This window comes from Citrus clementina, unplaced genomic scaffold (genome assembly GCF_000493195.1).
Source record: "Citrus clementina cultivar Clemenules unplaced genomic scaffold, Citrus_clementina_v1.0 scaffold_3, whole genome shotgun sequence".
NCBI classification, from domain to species: Eukaryota; Viridiplantae; Streptophyta; class Magnoliopsida; order Sapindales; family Rutaceae; genus Citrus; species Citrus x clementina.
In genome coordinates, this window is record NW_006262339.1 from 31,209,170 (window position 1) to 31,224,940 (window position 15,771).

The 15,771-nt window shown below is 32.6% G+C and overlaps 1 protein-coding gene across 1 annotated transcript; it reads left to right on the plus strand.

The window, feature by feature from the left end:
* Positions 1–245: 245 nt before the first annotated feature.
* LOC18049499 (caffeic acid 3-O-methyltransferase) lies at positions 246–3,442 on the plus strand. The gene is made up of 4 exons (XM_006442308.1): positions 246–658; positions 1,006–1,316; positions 2,964–3,028; positions 3,140–3,442. The coding sequence occupies exons 1-4, from the start codon at positions 246–248 to the stop codon at positions 3,440–3,442; spliced, it is 1,092 nt and encodes a 363-aa protein (XP_006442371.1).
* Positions 3,443–15,771: the final 12,329 nt, after the last annotated feature.

The following is a 15,771-nucleotide window of genomic DNA, read 5'->3' on the forward strand; positions in this document are numbered from 1 at the left end:
CTGTCTTCACGCTGTTTAAAATGATTGCTCTTTATGAATAAATAACGCCAGGTTTCACTTTGACTTGCCGAAACTTTGAATTTTAGCAGGGGCAAATACAAACAAACTAAAAGTAACCTTCACTTAATGATATAAATAACTCCACTTATCTAGCTTACTACTGATCAGTGCCATTAGCCCTTTTCTAGCTTGCTACTCAGTGCCATTAGCCCTTTACTCGTTCTCATCTCTCTCTGAAAAACAAAATGGGTTCTGAAACTCAGATGACTCCAACCCAAATCTCAGATGAAGAAGCAAACCTCTTTGCCATGCAACTAACCAGTGCCTCAGTCTTGCCAATGGTTCTCAAATCAGCTATCGAGCTTGATCTTTTAGAGATCATTGCTAAAGCTGGCCCAGGTGCTTTCATGTCTCCAAAACAAATAGCTTCTCAGCTGCCCACGAAGAACCCAGATGCCCATATCATGCTTGATCGCATATTGCGTCTTTTGGCTAGCTACTCAGTTCTTAACTGCTCTGTGCACACTCTCCCAGGTGGCGGAGTTGAGAGGCTTTATGGCCTCGCACCCGTTTGCAAATTCCTTACCAAAAATGGTGATGGTGTTTCACTTTCCAACCTTTGTCTCATGAATCAAGACAAGATTCTTATGGAGAGCTGGTAAGTGTCCGTCCTGTAATTTTATTCTTCTTTAATGTTACAAAAAAAAAATACAAATGAATTTTTTTCTTAAAAAAAAAATTCCAACCCACCAACTTTTCGCAAAAGTTCATATTATCAAGGTTTTTTTTTTCACGTAATAATACATTTGAAAACCACTTCATCAAGTGTCTGAGCTGGTTCATATAACTTATCTTAATTTATTTTAAAAAATAGGGAGATGGACAAAGCTTATTTGTCTATCCTGATTAAGACTAGGTTAAATAATTTTGATAAGCGATGATGCATTATTCATATCCAGATTAATATTGTTAACTTCCCGGGAATTTTGATGTGGTTTGGTACAGGTACCACTTAAAAGACGCAGTACTTGAAGGTGGCATCCCTTTCAACATGGCCTACGGGATGACTTCATTCGAGTATTTTGGCAAAGATCAAAGATTCAACAAGATTTTCAACAATGGAATGTTTTCTCATTCTACCATTACCTTGAAGAAATTTCTTGAAAATTATAAAGGCTTTGAAGGCCTCAAGTCAGTTGTTGACGTTGGTGGTGGAATTGGTGCCTCAGTTAACATGATTATCTCCAAGTATCCATCAATTAAAGGCATCAATTTCGATTTACCACACGTAATTCAAGATGGTCCAGCTTACCCGGGTGTGTGTGTATATATATATATATATCGATCGTTATTGTTTGCCTAATGTATAAATACAAATAGTCACCCAAACACTTTTTTTACTACTATACCCTTTGATTATGGCAAAACCTTTTATAATAAATGCAAATACAGTACAAAATAAAAATAATAAATAAAAACATATAAATACAGATAAAATATTAAAATAAATATAATTGATAAAATAACAAATATTATGCTATTGCCAGAATGTTCTGACAGATTTTTTGTTAATTATTAAATTTATCAATTAAAAAATTAACTTTAAAATTTATGCTCAGATAAACATGATATAATGAAATTAAAAAAAATGAATAAAATAGGTAATATAGATTTTGTAAGTTATTTTTAATGTTAAATACAATTATTTTAATATTTTAATCTATGATAAATATTTTATTAATTAATGTATATAAAAAAAGTTAATAATATTAACAAAATTTTAATGTTGAATATAACTTATAAAATTTATATTATTTATTTATTAGATTATTTTGATATTACATTTGTATTTGTTGTAAAATTTTATTTAAATTCAATTTTTGGATAATCAAAGGGTATAATCGTCAAAAAAGATTTTATATGACCATTTAAGCAAAATCATAAAGGTATAAATGACTCTTTCCCAAAAAAATATTTAGGGATATTGCCAATTTCCCCCTGCTATAATCGATATATATTAGTTACCCTCTATTATTTTTATACTAACCAATCATTCGCTCTCTCCCCCGACAATATAATTTTACAATATTACCCTTTTTGTCAAATACAATTTTGTTCATATTTATTATAAATTAAATAAATCTTATGAATGGAAATTAAAATAAAAAATTAATATTAAAAACAAGAAATCTATATTTTGATGTGAATAAAATGTTAATATTAAAATATTTTTTCTTTTTATTTTATAAATATTTTCTTATAATAAATATTTTATAATATTTTAAAATTAAACGTAAAAAGTACAAGAAAATATTTTATTATTCATTTTATAATATTTTGTTATTATTTAAGTTTTCTTATAATAATTTTTATCATTTTATAATAATTTTCTTATATATTTATTATAATAATTTTTTTATAAAATAAAAAGTACAAAAAATATATTATTAATTTTTTGTTCACTTCAAAACATATATTTCTTGTTTTTGATACTTAATTTTTTTATTTTAATTTCCATTCATATGATTATTTAATATATAATAAATATGAATGAAAGTGTATTTGAAAATAAAGGTAATATAGTAAAATTATACTGTCAATGGATTATTGACTATTATAAAAACAACAGGGTTAACTAATATTTATTAATTACTGTAGGAAAAAATTGACTATCTTTTAAATATTTATAACCTTATAGAATTATTAGTGGTCTACCCAAAGTTTGATGACACTTCAATGATAAAATAACCATTTTATTTAGATTCCCTAGAAGTTTCTAACCGCATAAATGACAAAGTGAAAAATTAATTGATAAACTTTGCAAAACTTTGGCGGACAACTGATAATTTGAAAGGTTTTGAATAGTTTGGATCATGTGGATCAAATCTTGAGTCGACAATTGATATTTTCCAGATTCTATATACTAAATTAATTGTTTTTGTCCATGGTTGAATTCGATGTAGGTATTGAGCATGTTGGTGGAGACATGTTTGTCAGTATTCCAAAAGCGGATGTCATTTTCATGAAGGTTATTAGTTTTTGCCATTCTCGGCCTCTCAGCAGGCTTTTAAGCTTATAACATCCTATTATCTTAATTTATTGATTAGAATCTTAATTAATTTTGTGCTGTTACTTACAGTGGATATGTCATAATTGGAGCGAAGAGGCTTGCGTGAAAATCTTGAAGAATTGCTACGAAGCACTTCCAGAAAATGGGAAAGTGATTGTTGCTGAATGTATTCTTCCAGTACTCCCAGACCCAAGCCTTGCTTCCAAACAAGTGATCCACATTGACTGCATTATGTTAGCTCATACTACAGGTGGGAGAGAGATGACTGAACAAGATTTCAAAACCTTGGCTAAGGTCGCTGGATTTCAAGGTTTCAAAGTTGTGTGCTCTGCTTTTAGCACTTACATTATGGAGTTTCTTAAAAAGCCTTGAGTCTTTGGTTTCTTTGTTGCACTTACGTTTCAAAATAATGTGGTTTTCCTATTTATGTATTTCTCTATCTACGTTACCGAACAATAAAAAGTTCATATTTGCTTTTGTTTAAATAAATAAATAATTTTTAATGTGGACGCGTTTTGTTTAGAAGAATACTTTTTTACTCTTATTATCATTTATCATAACCATAATTTAATCTCTCCTCATCCATGTCAGCAAGTTTCAAACTTCAGACCTTTTTATTTTTATTTTTATAAGAGATTCTACCATTTCAATTAGATGACACACTAATTTAGAATAATACTAATTATTGTAACAGAAAAAAATGAGATTACTACTTTCTCCGTAGAGAAATTTATATTTATTAATATTACCTACTAGTATTTTCGCAATGCCCCATTACCTCTTCAGATTATAATTTAATAATATAACTCTCATTTCCAAGTACACTTTTACCTTTGAGCTTCATGACTTCAGAAGTTAGATTTAATTTGCTTAAATAGCCTAACCACCACATCATATTTTCATGTGTCACATTTTTTTATGCATACAACTTTACCAGTATCGGCTAAAATCTCGAATTAATAATGTTTCTAAGTCATTACATCACACTTTTGTATTTCATCACCTAGTTTTTCTGTATCAGTAAATGTAACGTAAATAGAATTCAATTTTTATAAGCTAACTAAAGCTAAGAGAGCTCTGGTACATTACTGAATTAAAATTAGTCGTGATTGACTTTTTGTTAAAGTACGTGTTGTTGCTTGATGAGTATATAATATATACATTTTTTATCTTTAATTATATAAATGTTAGTTATTATTATATGTTATTTTTAATTAATTAAATTATTTCATTAGATAGGAAAGTAATTGGAGATTGGGAAACCGAAAGTGGATAAAAGATCAATAAGTGGAAAGAATTGAAGAATTCAAGATTATGTTCCAAATAATCTTCCGCATGAGCTCAAAATAATTAAAGAAAATTTTATTCGGCAATTTGAAATGCATGTGAAGAAAATTTTATTCGGCAATTTGAAATGCATGTGCCAGACACTAAAAGAAGACATTATTAATTTGTCTTTTGCTTTTAAGTCAAACGAGTGGCTAGCTTTCAAATTTTAACAGGGAAATAATATAAAAACAATTTGGTGAGCGGGCATGGATATTTAGCTTATGACAGGCGGTTTCCTATCAATCATAATTTGAGAAGATTCTAGCCAAGTTGCACATTATATAAAGGCAAGCCACGACCGCGTAAAGGGAGAGGAGGCATTCGGAGAGGAGGCGGGAGTGGCAGCAGCAGCAGTTCCGTTTCTCATGACTGATTTTATTTTATTTGTTGCTCTTTATTTAAGTATGTTAAATTAATTTTTTTATACTGACATTAAGGATGAAACTATATTCAATAAAATAATTTTTTTATTTAATTAATTTCCTACATATGTTTTTTAATATTTATGGTTCTTGTTTCACATGATTAGTTGAACATAATTAAAATTTTTCACCAATTTTGTCATGCATTATTGATTGTTAGGATTAGTATTTAACTAAATTTATGCTTGAATCTATAAATTATATATATGATTATTTTTATTATGTATCTTTCATTAAATTATTTACACAGAGTGCTTAGAAAAACTGTCTCTTTGTTATTCAATATGTTTAAATGGGATGCTTAGATATCATACTATTAAGCAGAAAAAGAACTTACACAAAATTAATTTTAATTGCATTTAATTGTTATATCCATGAGATGACATAAATTGATTTCGAGTTGTCACTTTAAAATTGGGGATTAATTAATAATTACTAATTGAATAGTGGTAGATTCTGAAACTTTGGTAATTTTTATCTTATTGAATTCTCCTTTGTTTTAATTACTTTCTTAGTTTAATTAGTTTAATTTCTCTTAAAACTCAATTTGCTCAACTAGGTTAGGATTAATATTAATTTTACATTTAAATTAGACATTTCAATTTATAACAATCTCTGTGGGTTCGATTTCGTTACTACTATTCTATTTCTACATTCGTGAGCTTGCAAATATATTAAAATTTTACACAACATTGCTCAAACTAGAATATACAATGATTGCATGCTGATGTATTACACGATCGATAACCAAAAGATATTAAGTTAATCGTTTGAGAAAACAAGTGATGCTGCTTATTGAAGATTAATTAGATTAACGGTGTTTTGTAAAGTTTTCAATTAAATAGGTCCATTAAGTAAATAAGACAGGAAGCAGATGTAAGTCTTAGAAACGTAAAGACAGTGTGAAAGTTAGTTTCATGCCTGTAGAGTTTACTTTGTTGACCCACTGGACGAAATTATAAGTTGGTTGTTAGGACTCCTTATTAACAGATCTACGTTTGTTGTTCAACAATATAAATGTCTGTTCTAAGAAAATTCACGAGAGGACAGTTTTTCGGTTTATTTTATTTTACCATGTACAAAAGAAATTGACACACGTCACTTCGACATGTATAAAATTAATTACTTCCTCATGACTGTTATTGTTGTGTTTCTTGAGTTTTTCTCATCACTTGTGTTGATTCCTTTTTGTTTATCTGTAAACTTCATTGAATGTTAGTTTCTAAACATTAAATCAGGGGCGTCGATATGCCTTGAACTTGTTGCTAAAGGGGACTCTATCTGTTATAATTAACAAAATAATGCTGCCGCTGCGCTAATATATAGAGAGAGAAGCTGATCACCACTTTTGCTTAACTAGGGATGGTAATTGTACCCGCAAACCCGCCCAAACCCACCCGCCCAAACCCGCCCGTTGCGGGTAATTTTACCCGTTGCGGGCGGGTTTAGTATTATAAATTAAAACTCGCACATGGATGCGGGTGGGTTTGGTATTAACCTTATATCCGGTGGATACCCGCATGGATATCCACCAAACCCGCAATATTTTTTTCAAATATTTTTAATTTAATTTTAATCTAAAAATGTATAAAGAAAATAATATCATTAATCAAATTACTAAATAGCCAAAGGCTCAAAGTTGTGTATATGTATATGTGACCCATCTCCTATTCTAAAATCATAAACTAAAGAAAACTAAAGGTATTTCCCTTTGAATTAGTATTTGAAAATATTAATCTTAATTATTATTATAGGCATTGTGTTGGATGAGTGCTTATGGTGGTGAATGAAATGAATATCTTCTCTTGGAGCTTGTTTTAAATGATAATATAAAATGTAATTATTATTTTTAGATACTAGTTTGTGCTTTTTAAATAGATTTGTGTAATTTATACTTAAATTTGAGAATTTCTGTTGAATTGATGTAGAAATTTTAATTTTTCATTTACATTGTTTAAATATAAAATTGAGTATGTTATATGAAATTTGAGGTTATTATTATAAATTTATATATTAAACATTTGTGATTTCAAATACGGAAACCCGCAAAAAATCCGCCAGATACCATTGCGGGTTTGGTAATTGTTAAAACCCGCTGCGGGTGGGTTTTTTTTAAAAAAATTAAAACTCGCTGCGGGTTGCGGGTGGGTTTGGTAATTTAAATTTTGTGCGGGTTTGGATTTGGTAATGGCAAACCCGCTGCGGGCGGTGCCCATTGCCATCCCTATGCTTAACCAAACCAATTATACTTTGGCCTGCATTTGTTGTATTTTTAAAAGTGCAACACGTCTATCTATCTTATCAATCACTAGAACCGTATAATTAATAAATAATCACATGTAAGGCGTAAGCAAACCATTCTAAATGGTCATGCTTTTCGCTTAACATCATACTGCCTAACACATTTTTTTCTTTTTCTTTTTTTAAATTTTTTTTCAGAAAACTTGAGATTCCATATGAGGGATGATGTATTCTAGAGACACGGTTTTAATAGCTAGAAAGGCCAAATAATATTTGAAATTCTTTGCTTTCAAGATAGGGCCGTGATCACCTCATGATTTACTTTTAAATTTTCACTCGAACGAATATAAAATTGACAAATAGTTTTATTAAAATAAATAAATTTGTATATGTTGTGTACGGAATGCGGAATCAAGTGCACCAAATAATCACAAGAAAAATAAAGTATACAAAATTTAACGTGATTCAGTAATATGCCTACGTCTAGGGGAACAAGAGAAAATAATTGTATCACTAACAATTATTAAAGTACAATATCTAAGTAAAGAAAACCTCACTTCCCATAACCCAAATACACCAGTACTTTTACACACTTAAAAGGAAAAACCTCTCAAATACACACTCTCTTAACAATTCTACAATTGAATTGTTACTCTCTTAAATGTTTTGGGATGATTTGGCTCTCTGAATGAAGCTCTATTTATAGTTGAGCTTCACTGTAAAAAAATCTCAAAAGTAGTTGGCAAAAGTCCTGCAATTTGGCATCAAATTAAAAAAAACAAAAATGCATGCTTCTCTACCTTCAATTTTCCAATTTTTGTCAAGAAAAGCATGCAGATTCAATGCATTCAAAATCCAACATGTGAACCCCCTTTTTTACTTTTGACTTTTCAACAATTCTCCACCTCAGTGAAGATTTGTCTAAATCTGAGTCAACTATCAATGAATCATCATCCCCAAAGTGGCTGCATCTCTGTGACTGCCTACGTACCCATAATTTGGGATTAAACTAACTGTAGTTCAAAAAATTTTCCAAACTCAACACATTTGAAGGATTTGAATTAGGTTCTAGCAATGTTGAAACTTAACTCCAGAAATCACCTTTGTCAACATATCTGATGGATTATCTTTGGTATCAATTTTTCTCAACAACACAACACCGCTCTCGATAACCTCCCTCACATAATGATATTTTACATTTATGTGCTTTATTCGAGCATGATATGTTTAATTCTTTGCTAGGAATATCACACTTTGGTTACCATAGAAAACCTCAATGTTCTCCTGGATTACTCCCAAATCTCCTAACAAGCCTTTTAATTAAATAGCTTCCTTTACAGCCTCAGTTCCTGCCATGTGCTTTGCTTCCTTAGTAGAAAGAGTAATTGTCGACTGTAGAATTGACCTATAACTAATCGGACCTCCCCCAAATGTGAATACGTAGCCCGTTATTGATCTTCGCTGGCAAGGTCTCCAGCGAAATCAGAATCACAATACCCAACACATGATTGACCACAATCCTTCTTGAATAATCCTCCAACATCAACTGTCCCATACAAATATCGAAGAATCCACTTCATCGCAAACCAATGGTTTTTACGTAGATTATGCATGTATCGACTAACCATACTCACAACTTGAGATATATCAGGCCTTGTGGACACCATAGCATACATAAGACTACCCACAACACTAGCAGATGGTACACAAAACATGTAATCGAGCTCCTCTTGAGATATAGGACATGAAGAAGAGCTTAATTTGAAATGAGGAGCTAGATGAGTAGAAATTGGTTTGGTTTTGTCATCTATGCCAAACCTTTCTAACACTTTCTTCAAATAAGACTTTTGAGTCAACCATATGCTTCCATTCTTTTTGTCTCTACGAATCTCCATCCCAAGTATTCTCTGTGCATCACCCAAGTCTTTCATCTTGAACTCAGAAGCTGACTGCTTCTTTAATCTTTCAATCTCACCTCCATTCTTCGAAGCCATATGCATATAGTCGACATAAAGTAACAGATAGATGAAAGCTATATCTTATAATCTTTTAAAGTAAACACAATGATCATGTTCAGTTCTGGTGAATTTCTGCCCTTGTATGAATTGATCAAATCTCTTATTTATACCACTGTCTTGGTGATTATTTCAATCTCTATAAAGATTTAATCAATCTGCACATATGATTCTCCTTTCCAGCAACTTTGAAACCACAAGGTTGAGTCATATAGATTTCCTCCTCTAAATCTCCATACAAGTACGCCGTCTTAACATCCAATTGAGCTAATTCTAACTCATATTTAGCTACTAAGGCAAGTAGGATACGAATGAAAGTATGCTTTACAACTGGAGAGAACACTTCATTATAGTCAATACCTTCCTTTTGAGCAAAACATTTTGCTATGAGCCTTGCCTTGTATCAAAGAGTTGTTTGATTTGGAGAACCTTACTTCTTGGTGTAGACCTATTTATTGCCAATAGCCATTTTTCCCTTAGGTAACTCCACAAGTTCCAGCTTATGCCATGAGTGTGTGCAAGCTTCCCAAAGGCTTATGTGAAGACATCCAAAAAGAAATTACAAGGTTCTGGTGGGAATCCAAGAAGGACAAGCACGAGATTCACTGGGCGAGGTGGGACAGCATGAGCAAAGCAAAGAGCAGAGGAGGGTTGAGGTTCAGGGACCTCACTAGCTTTTTTAATGGCAAGGTTGGAGATTAATTTGGTATCCCAATTCTTTAATGGCAAGGGTAATGAAAGCCAAATATTATAAAAACTCTACATTTTGGCATGCAAAGGTAAGCTCTAATCCCTCTTTCATTTGGAGAAGCATCTTATGGGGAAGTCAAGTAATTAAGAAAGGGGCGAGATGAAGAATAGATGGGAAGAAAGTTCTAGTATACAAAGATAATTGGATCCCAAGACCAGTCACGTTCCAACCAATTTCTCCTGAAACTCTTCCTCATGAGACTGTAGTAGTTTAATTGATTGACTCGGAAAACATGTAGAGAGTTGACAAGTTGGAGAAACGGTTTATGGAAGAAGATATTTAAGTTATTCTTAAAATTATGCTACCAAGCAGGAAAAAAGAAGATGAAGTGTTATGGAATTTTGACAAAAAAAAGGAGTACTCTGTAAAAAGTTGTTATCAGCTCGCTCTTAAACAAAACTTCCTCAATGAACCTAAAAGCTCAGATAGCAGCTCTAGTCACTGGAAAATACCCTGGATGCTTGATTTACTTGAGAAATTTAAAATATTCATGTGGAGAGCTTTAAAAAATATCCTGCCGACGGCTGAAAATCTTTGGAAGAGAAAGAGCTTGCAAGAACCGATCTGTCAAAGATGTAAGCACAAAGTAGAGTCAGTAAGCCATGCTCTGATAGAATGCAAAGCAGCAAGGAAGATTTGGGACCTAGCTCCATTAACTTTTCAGCCTTCAAGGGATCACAACCAAGATTTGTTCAGTGCTATCCAAGAAATGTGTTCCAGATCTTTGAAAGCAGAAGCAGAACTGATGGTAGTTTACTGCTGGGTGATGTGGTCTGCAAGAAATAAATTCATTTTTGAAAGGTAGAAATCTGACCCAAGAATATCAGAAGCAAAAGTTGAATTAGTTTTAAAGGCCTTCCAAAGAGTGAGGAAGCAAAGAACATCTTATGTAAACAAGGCCAGAGGAGATGATCAATAGAGATGGAAGCCTCTCCCTGAAAATGTATTGAAACTTAATATAGATGTAGCTGTGAATAACAAAGACCAGAAGACATGTCTGGGAGCAGTTATCAGAGGTGCAGATGGAAAGATTCTAGCTGTAGGAATTAAGCAAGCTCAATTAAGGGAGAGTCTCAGTTTTACAGAGGCAGAAGCAATCCTCTGGGGTCTGCAGGTGGCCAAGCAAGCAGCTATATGTAGTTTGATAGTAGAAACTGACTGTAAAGAAGTGGCTGAGCTTTTAAACAACACTAAGGGCAGTAGAATAAAGATTCACTAGATATTATCAGATATCCAAAGGGAAAAAAAAAGAATTTTAGCATGTTCAATTTTCTTTTATCCCTAGAACCTGTAATGCTTATGCCTATACCTTAGCAAAGTTTGCTTTAAAGACTTCTTCTACTGATGTCTGGGTTGAAACATTTGCAGCAGAAGTGCATGATGTAATTAATTATGTTGTTTTTATGGAATGAAAGGTTTACTTTCTATTAAAAAAAAAAAACTCCACAAGTTCCCAAGTCTAGTTTTGATGAAGAGACTTCATTTTTTCTTCTATGGCTAACTTCCATTGATCACTTTCACTATTGCATATAGCTTCATTGAAAGTGTTAGAGATTTCATCATCAATAATTGGAAGTGCATAGGCTACCACAATGTCTTTAGTAAGCCATCCAGATTTCTTTATCATTCTTTTGTTGCTATAATATCATTTTAATCTTTTACATCTTCAGTTGTTTCTTCCTCTTGTGGGACATCAACAACTTTTTCTTCTACTGGTATATATAGAGTTGTATCAAGCTCTACTCGCTGTAATGTCTCATCGGTTTTGTTCTCTACTTATTGAGAACTTGAAGCCTTCAACATAGAGGCTTTGTCAAAAGTGACATTTCTGTTATACACAAACTTTTTATCTTTAAGATCCCAAAGCTTGTAACCTTTAACTGCACCTTTAAATCCCACAAAAATAGCTTTTCTTGCACGAGGATCGAGCTTATCATTCTTTACATGATAATAAGGTAGACACCTAAACACATGAATGGAGTTATAATCTTGTGCATGCTTTCCAGACCACATTTCCATAGGAGTTTTACCTCCAATTATAGCAGAAGGCAACCGGTTTATTAAGTGACTTGCGTAACTCACAGCCTCAACCCAGAATGTTTTACCTAAACTAGCATTAGAGAACATACACTGTACTTTCTCTAATAAAGTACGATTTATAGTTTAGCCATACCGTTCTATTGCAGAGTATGTCTCATCGTAAAATTTCTTTTTATACACTCACTCAAGAATAATTACAAGAATGGATTAGAAGTATATTCACCCCCATTATCAGAACGTAATACTTTGATATTTATGCCAGTTTGAGTCTCCACCAGTTTCTTCCATTTCACGAAAATCTCTAGAAGCTCATCTTTTGCTCGCATGGTGTACACCCACACACGTCTAGAGAAATCATTAACAAATGAAACAAAATAATGGCTTCTACTAATTAATACAGTCTTGGTTGGTCTCCATACTGTGAATATATTCAAGGATTTCACGAGTATCATGGTTAGTCGTACCAAACTTGACCATTGTTTTCTTGCCACCAACACAATGCTCACAGAATTTTAGTTTACAAGTGTTGGTACCTTTAAAAAGTCCATGCTTCATTAGAGTTTGCAGAGACTTTCTCCAGCATGTTCTAGTCGTATATGCTAAAGCTTGGTGGTGTCACTGTATGCCTTAGAAAAATTAGCTTCATCGGTTGTACCTCCCTTCAAATAGTAGAAATTGTGATGCCGAACCCCTTACGTAATTACCATAGCTCTATAAGTGAACTTCATTGTGCCATCTTCAATGGTAACCTTGTAGCCTTTAGCCTCTAAAGCATCTACATAAATTAGATTTTTCTTCAGAGCTAGAACATATCTGACTTCTTTCAGTTCTCTGACCATTCCGTTGAACATTTTGAGCTGAATTGTCCTATCCCCATTGTGTGATAAGGTTGATCATTCCCCATCATTACTGCACCGGATTCTAAATCATGGAAATCTGTAAACTATTCCCTTATGAGATACAAATGATAGGTTGCTCCGATATTAAGTATTCACTCACTCGAATTAGCCACGTATGCTGCGGGTGTAATGCTTAGTGAATAGTTAGAGACTTCATCTTTATGTGCCATATTTGTAGCTACTGTTGCATAAATTAGCAAGTGTACTAGTCGGCACAAGTAATATAATGAAAAGTAGAGTATCGTCCCACAGAAATTATATCTTATTAGTTACCGAAATTATTCTAACCCTAATTTATTTGAACAATCAAATAAGCGAATTTAGATTAAAATTAAATAAAATAAAATAATTAAAAATTAAATAAAGATGAAGGCAGTAATAGAAAATACCAAGAGATTAAAACACTAGGACATCCGATTTCATCATAACCAATCCAATTTAATCCTCCATCTATGCTATTAAAATTTACTACCCATGTTGACAGTGAATTTCCTTAATCCATTCAATATCCTCTCTCGAGTAATATTAAAAATACCTTCACACATTAACTCACTATATCTCTATGTGAATTTAAATATGCAAAGATTCATTGAGCTCTATGGAAATTCTTAGAAAAAACTGCACGAATCATGTTGGCATATCTCCGTCTTTCGTTCAATTCATGGCATCTATTACACAGAGCAAAAATACATAAATCTCCTCTCGGTCTCATTATGTATCCTCAAATCATTTAAATATTGGCCAGAAATTTAAAAGCATTAAGCACAATAATGAACACTCAACCATGGAATAATAAATTAAAAATAACATAAATTTATGGAATTAAATCTTCATAGTTAGGCTACATCGTAGCCCTAGTAAAATAAATTTGTTCATGGGAATATAAAGAGAATCCATTAATTTAATTTGGAACATTCAAGCAAGATAATAGAGAAGAGAGAAAGAAAAGAATTAATGTGTCTTCCTTCTGCTCTAAATTATTCCTGCTGCTCTCGGTTTTGTTTAAGACTTCCGGCTGCTACTCTATTATTTCTTTTCTCTTGGCTTCCAATTCTCTTTGTGCGGCTGCCTTCTTTTCCTTTTATAATGTTGTGGCTTCTTCCAAATCCTTAAATGAAAAGGATTTCAAAACAAAACAAATCCAGCCCACGAATCCTTTAATAAAAAGGATTTTTAAAACAAAACAATTCTAGCCACCTTTTAAGCCCATCCACGTGAATACCCTTTTCAAACAATGCCAAAATATTTGCTTCCTTTATTATATTGTAAGCTTGCCATTTAAATTGTCAAATGGGCTCCACGTAACTAGCTTGAAATTAAAAGCCAATTGACCTTTTCTTCTCTTCCTTTATTCTTCACGTGATTGCCTGCATGATGCTTAAATTCAATCTTCCTTAATTTGGCTTTGTATTTCTTTCCCTTTTACTTCCACAGTATTTCCATTATACTCCAATTTGTTTCCTCTTTAAGCTTCTTTTCTCATGAATATTCCCAATATTCCTACAATGACAAAATATAAAAATAAAGATAAAAATTAATATAATAAAATATAATTTAACATAAAATTAAGTTATGGAAGCATTAAAATAATAGATAAATTATGAGCACATCAGCTACTAGTTTCTTCCAATCTCTCTTTTGAGCCTTTAGACAATCTTTCTTCCAATGACCTCTTTTATGACAAAAGGCACACTCATCTTGAGCTATATTTTTACTTCTCGATTTGGATCGAGAATTCTTTCCACATCGCATCCTCTTTTTCTCCATCATCCTTTCTCTGGCTAATAAAGCTTCAAATGATGCTCTTTCTAAATGTTTATCATCATTATGAATTTCTAAATTGGTCAATGCTGTGTAAACATCCTTGAAGATGATTACGCTTTTCCCATATAATAAAATAGTCACAAAATGGCTATATTCTTTTGGAAGTGAGTGAGAGAATCATATCTTTGACTTTGTCCTTAATATCTTCATCAAAATTCTTTAAATTAGCAAGTAACTTTTCAAATCTTGAGACATGGTCGGGCATTGACATCCCGGGTTTCATTCGAAAGTCATATACTTGGCTTATTGTATGAAGGCGATTTTCAGGACTTTTTAGTGGGTACTTTTCTTCCAATGTACGCCACAAAGTCATCACACACTCCTCACCTTTCACCAGATATTTCACCTCCTTGGTCAAACAAGATATGATTTGACCACAGACTTTCTCGTTTATACGATCCCAAGTTTCTTCGTCATACAAGTGTTTTTTATTTTTCAAAACAATATCGAGATTGATTTGAATAAGGGAATCTATAACTTCACGCTTCCATATGCCGAATTTGATTTTCCCATCAAACTTTTCAACATCGATCTTCTGGCCTCTTATAATAGGTGCCAAAATGTGATGTGACAAGTCTCGCCTTTCACCTGAAGTATCTTTTGGAATAGTCTGGGTAGATCTCTCCCCACTCCTGGAAGTTTCACCTTCTACCATTTTCTCAATAAACTATTCCCACCTTAGAGATCAGTACGTATGAAAAAATGCACCAGGAAAGCTCTTAGGAAAGACCGGAGGGGTCACACCGGTCCCACTTAAGACCTAGTCTCCTTAGGCTCTTATCGCTTTTGTGACAAAACTTTCTTAAACATGCACAAATCTACATTATTAAACAAGCTACTGATCCTCCCAAGTACTGTGGGCTCCACTGTCTTCATGAACAATACCATACATGAATGGTACTGTATACAGAAATAGTACCGTATACGTGAACAGTACTGGCTACTCCAACTACAAACCGTCGGCTCTGATACTACTTGTGCGCGGAATGCGGAATCAAGCGCACCAAATAATCACAAGAAAAATAAAGGACAAAAAATTTAACGTGGTTCGGCAATATGCCTACGTCCATGGGAGAAAGAGAAAATAATTGTTTCACTAACAATTATTAGAGTATAATATTTGAGTAAAGAAAACCTCACTTGCCATAACCAAAATGCACCCAGTACTCTCACACAATTA